Genomic DNA, 6,000 nt, shown 5'->3' with positions numbered 1-6,000 from the left:
GCTCTGGCACAGACCGTATAAGTCTGCCCAGCGCTATCCCTGCCTCCCAACCTCCAGTCCCGCCTCCCACCATTGGCTCTGGCACAGACCGTATAAGTCTGCCCCGCACTATCCCCGCCTCCCAACCTCCAGCCCCGCCTCCCACTACCGGCTCTGCTATCCAATCTCGGTTAAGCTCCTGAGGATCCTTTCCTTCTGAACAGGATTCCTTTATGTTTATCCCACGCATGTTTGAATTCCGTTACCGTTTTCCTCTCCACCACCTCCCGCGGGAGGGCATTCCAAGCATCCACCACTCTCTCCGTGAAGAAATACTTCCTGACATTTTTCTTGAGTCTGCCCCCCTTCAATCTCATTTCATGTCCTCTCGTTCTACCGCCTTCGTATCTCCGGAAAAGGTTTGTTTGCGGATTAATACCTTTCAAATATTTGAACGTCTGTATCATATCACCCCTGTTTCTCCTTTCCTCCAGGGTATACATGTTCAGGTCAGCAAGTCTCTCCTCATACGTCTTGTTACGCAAATCCCATACCATTCTCGTAGCTTTTCTTTGCACCGCTTCGATTCTTTTTACATCCTTAGCAAGATACGGCCTCCAAAACTGAACACAATACTCTAGATGGGGCCTCACCAACGACTTATACAGAGGCATCAACACCCCCTTTCTTCTGCTGGTCACACCTCTCTCTATACAGCCCAACAACCTTCTAGATACAGCCACCGCCTTGTCACACTGTTTCGTCACCTTCAAATCCTCAGATACTATCACCCCAAGGTCCCTCTCCCCATCTGAACCTATCAGACTCTCGCCACCTAACACATACGTCTCCCGTGGATTTCTATTCCCTAAGTGCATCACTTTGCATTTCTTCGCATTGAATTTTAATTGCCAGACCTTAGACCATTGTTCTAGCTTCTTCAAATCCTTTTTCATGTTTTCCACTCCCTCTGGGGTGTCCACTCTGTTACAGATCTTAGTATCATCCGCAAATAGGCAAACTTTACCTTCTAACCCTTCGGCAAGGTCACTCACAAATATATTGAACAGAATCGGCCCCAGCACCGATCCTTGAGGCACTCCACTACTCACCTTTCCCTCCTCCGAGCGAACTCCATTCACCACCACCCTCTGGCGTCTGTCCGTCAACCAGTTCCTAATCCAGTTCACCACTTTAGGTCCTATCTTCAGCCCATCCAGTTTATTTAAAAGCCTCCTGTGGGGAACCGTGTCAAAAGCTTTGCTGAAATCTAAGTAGATTACATCCATAGCTCGTCCCTGATTCAATTCTCCTGTCACCCAATCAAAAAACTCAATGAGATTCGTTTGGCACGATTTCCCTTTGGTAAAACCATGTTGTCTGGGATCTTGCAACTTATTGGCTTCCAGGAAATTCACTATCCTTTCCTTCAGCATCGCTTCCATTACTTTTCCAATAACCGAAGTGAGGCTTACCGGCCTGTAGTTTCCAGCTACTTCCCTATCACCACTTTTGTGAAGAGGGACCACCTCCGCCGTTCTCCAATCCCTCGGAACATCTCCTGTCTCCAAGGATTTATTAAACAAATCTTTAAGAGGACCCGCCAGGACCTCTCTGAATATCCTGGGGTGGATCCCGTCCGGTCCCATGGCTTTGTCCACCTTTAGCTTTACAAGTTGTTCATACACACTCTCTTCTGTAAATGATGCTGTATCCACTCCACTATCATTTGTACTTTTTCCAGTACATCGCGGTCCTGCTCCAGGATTTTCTTCTGTGAAAACAGAACAAAAGTATCTATTTAGCAAATTTGCTTTTCCTTCATCACTATCTACATAGCAGTTCGCAGTATCTTTTAGTCTCACAATCCCCTTTTTAGTCATTCTCCTTTCACTAATATACCTGAAGAAACTTTTGTCACCCCTCCTTACATTTCTAGCCATTTGTTCTTCCGCTTGCGCTTTTGCCAGACGTATCTCTCTCTTGGCTTCTTTCAGTTTCCTCCGGTATTCCTTCCCGTGTTCCTGTTCTTGAGTTTTTGTGTATTTCTGGAACGCCAACTCTTTAGCCTTTATTTTCTCAGCCACTTGCTTGGAGAACCATATCGGTTTCCTTTTTCTCTTGCTTTTATTTACTTTCCTTACATAAAGGTTTGTAGCCCTATTTATAGCTTCTTTCAGCTTCTTCCATAAGAAACACTATGGAGTATTCCCTCATTTTAGTACTTTTTGAAAGGAGCCCTTTTACAAAGGCGCGGTAAGGCTACCGCAGGCTTGCTGTTCGCCAGTTCGGTACTACTGCCAGGCTACTGCAGGAGCCCAGCTGTAGTTCCTGCCCCTACCGTGTGCCATTTCTTTCATGTCAAAAATATTTTTATGTTTTTAGCACCAGGGGCTTACCCAGCAGTAAGTTAACGCGGGAGCCCTTACCACCTCCTAAGTATGTGGCTGTAAGGGCTCCCCCCCCCCCCCCCCCAGGACATAGCCACATGGCGAGTGTTTAACTTACCACATGGCCATTTCCTTTTTTTAAAGCCTTTTACCTGCTGTGGTGAAAGGGGACCTTGGTGCGCAGCAAATCCAGGTACCAACATCACCATAGGGCCCCTTTTACCGCAGCTTGGTAAAAGGGGCCCAAAGTGAGATAATGGAGGATGAACTTGTCTCTCAGGGGTGTCACCTCCACTTTTTTTTTGGAAGGAATTATAAGAAGCCTAGTATCCAGCTGAGGAATCTGGTGCCTTCCACAACAGTCCAGAGAAGGAAGATAGGCTTCTGGAGCCTGGGGGGGGGGGGGGGGGGGGGGGGGGAGGGTCTTAGGTATGGTGTGGAAGACTACTTTCCGATAGCCAGCTGGACCATAAACTCACAGGGAATGTTATCCCTAAGCTGGCTAGGATGAAGGAGACTGGAAGAGAGGAATCTGAAGGTTACCTCAGATAGGTGAGAGACACTATTAAAGTACATCCTATCTCTATACCTGAGAAGGCCAGAGCTGAGGTACCAGGGACTGGACTCTACAGAGCATCCAAAAAACCCAGTCCAAGGAGTATTGGAGATTTTTTTTCTTTTTGGAAGGATTTTTGGCATTGAAGTTTTGGGCATTTTACTAATTTACTGTCTTGGGAAGAAGAGTAAATTATCACCCTTTGTGTCACCATGATTTTACCTCATCATTTCATCATGTTGACAGTGCTTAGGTCCTCTGTTGACCTTTTCTAATGCATGGAATACATTTAGTCTAGCCTTCTAAGATGGTGAAAAGTGTCCATGCCACATGAAAAAGTTTAACCTTTACAACCACTTCTTTTAGTTTTTCTAATTTCCTCAGTTTATCATAGCAGACCAGAAAAAGGACTAAATAGTCCAAAATACAGTCCAAAGAAGCAATTGTATTGAACAACAGCTGCAGAGGGGTAAAACTGTGCCCTTTTTGTGCTCAGTGATTCTGAAATCAAATTTGCATATAGTCTTACCAATTTAGAATATTCCACACGTGCATGCAGCTACATAAACAACATCTTTGCTTTTGTAATTAGTAAATTGTTTCAGCTTAAAGGTCTTACCAGCCTTTCAGTGGGTAAATACAGTTGTTTTCAAAAGTCTTTCGTTATATATATATATATATATGTTTTGATTTTAGCATGTTTCACATGTAATTTAAATGTTCGTTTATTGATTTGTATTTATGTTTATTTATAGACCCCTGACGCAGGCCTATACGGCCGAAACACGATTCGTGTCGGGTCGTTGTTTTAATTGGTTTACAATAAAGACCTTGTTTTAGAAGACACCACTTGAGAGAGGACTTTTTTGTTTTCCACTGTTTTCTTTGCTTCCTGTACAAGTCAGTCATGAATTGTCTGTTATCATATGTGATCAAGATATCTAGGAAAGGAATAGTTCTCTTATCAAACTGCATCTGAAATTTGAGATTTCTGTCAAGATTATTTAACCATTGATGAAATATTTCTAATTCTTTTGTTGTTCTTCTCCATAACATGAACACATCACCTATATATCATTTCCATAGGCTGATGTGTTTGGATGGATGTTCCCTGAGGAATTTGTCTTCAAAGTCTGCCATGTAAAGGTTTGCCACTGAGGGTGCCATAGTGGTACCCATCACAGTCCCCTTAAAATGTGTATCAAGTCCCTTTCCCCCCTATTTTGAAAGTAAAAAAAATTCTCAGTCACAGCTATAGTAGCAAGCCCTATAATAAAATCTGTTGGTATTCTAAAGTTAGCATCTCTCTTAACTAAAGTGGCTCTGATGATATCTATTGCTTACTTTTGCAGCATATTAGAGTAAAGCGACTGTATGTCTAATGTAATTAAGATAATATCCTCTTCAAATGCAAAATCTCTAAGGGTATTTAATGACATCTACTAAGTCATGTGCATAGGACGGTATTTTGCTGATGAACAAATGGTCTCAAAAGCATGCCTACAAAAGTAGAAAGAGGCTTCAGCAATAAACCTATTGCAGAGATGATGGATCTGCCAGGTGGAGGCCATAACAGTAGGATAAAGAACAGTAGCTGTGAAGGCTAGCTGGGAGGAGGAGGGAGGGGAGAGGAAGAGGAGGTCAACTGGCTTGCTGGTTATGGGCTTGGGGGGGTGGCTGATTAACTTGCTGGAGTAGGGATAGGGTCTAGGAGGTAGCGTACTAGCTTGTTGGGTGATGAGGGCTAGCTAGGGTGGATGGTAGAGGCCCAGGAGCATGTATGATTGGAGGAAGATTATAGAATGAGGAGAGAGATTGGTAGGGAAGAACAGGATAAGAGAGAGAGACTGGGTAACAATAGGGTGGGGAAGAGAGAGAGCAAACTAGATGACAACAGGTAGGAGGAAAGAGCAGAATTGTGTGACTGGGAGAAGAGAGAGAGAGAGAGTGTGAGAGATTGGGTGGGCAAGGGGATTGCTGACTGTGTTTCTGTCAGTGGCCTATAGGAGTATTTTAAAGGCCTCATTTACTAAGCTTTTATTTCCCTTGGACAAGGAATGGGAAACAACCTTAGTAAATCAGGCCCTAAGGTTGCTGCACCAAACCTCGGAAGAGATCCCCACCCCACTCCTAAATTCAATGGAGAAAATGGAGAGGGGAGGGGAGGGGAAGGTCTCAGCTAGTAGATCCTAAGCTTATATGTCTAAGGCTGGCCCTAAAACTAGGCAGACAAGGTGTATGCCTGGAATGCTAGGTTTGGGAGGGCGGAGGTGGCAGTGCAGTGTTGGCCCAGTTAGTAAAGATTGCAGCAGGAAAGCCCTTTAAAAGTCACTCTCACCAGCAGGCCTTTCAGCATCCCAGTGCATGCATGTGTGCTCAAAGCCTGCTGCATCCCACCCCCTCTTACAGAATGTAGACTGGGGTGAAATGCGGCAAGCCTTGAGTGCACCCCCACGTTGTGATGCTGAAAGGATTGCCACTCACAATGGCTATTAAAGGGCTACCCTGCTGCTCTCATTGCTGGCTATGCCAGCAAACTACGCTTCCCCTCCTCCCCTACCCGAAACCTTTATTTTCTTTGAGCTCTCATGCTGGTAGGATGGTAGGCGCAGTAGCAATAGTGGCAGGGGTAATGGAAGAAGGGAGAGATTCTAGACACATTGAGTGGGGGAGAGAAGAGAGGGAAATGCTGGATGTCATTGGGGAAAAGGGAAGGAGAGAGATGCTAGACTCCTTGGAAGGGAAAGGAAAGGATGGAAAGAGATACTGGACACCTGGAGAGGGGGGTAGAGTAGGGAAGGGAAGATACTGACTACAAGGGATGGGGAAACTAAGGAATGGGAGCTGCTTGAGACCTGAGGGTGGGAAGGGAAGGGGGAGATGCTGGACTACAGGCAGGGTGGGAGTGGGGGGACATGGCTGATGATTAGCCTAGTGCATTCGATACTCTTGTGCCAGTTGTGTTTGAACTGGTTCTTAAATCAAACGAAAATCTGTAAAGTTAAATGCAACTGCAGTAGTTTTTCTTAATGTCCTCCCTACAGTGATTATGTCACAATTGATTTCATTATGATT

At 44.9% G+C, this 6,000-nt stretch overlaps 1 protein-coding gene across 1 annotated transcript in view; it reads left to right on the top strand.

The window, feature by feature from the left end:
• Positions 1 to 4,421: 4,421 nt before the first annotated feature.
• Positions 4,422 to 6,000, top strand: part of CNGB1 (cyclic nucleotide gated channel subunit beta 1) — a 143,467-nt gene continuing 141,888 nt past the window's right edge. The window contains exon 1 of the mRNA XM_030205000.1: positions 4,422 to 4,500. Within this exon, the coding sequence (XP_030060860.1) occupies positions 4,422 to 4,500 (79 nt within the window). The remainder of the gene's footprint in view (positions 4,501 to 6,000) is intronic.

Source organism: Microcaecilia unicolor, chromosome 5, assembly GCF_901765095.1.
Source record: "Microcaecilia unicolor chromosome 5, aMicUni1.1, whole genome shotgun sequence".
Classification (NCBI taxonomy): Eukaryota; Metazoa; Chordata; class Amphibia; order Gymnophiona; family Siphonopidae; genus Microcaecilia; species Microcaecilia unicolor.
Note: the sequence above shows the minus strand (reverse complement) of the source record. Positions and strands in the feature narration are given on the sequence as shown.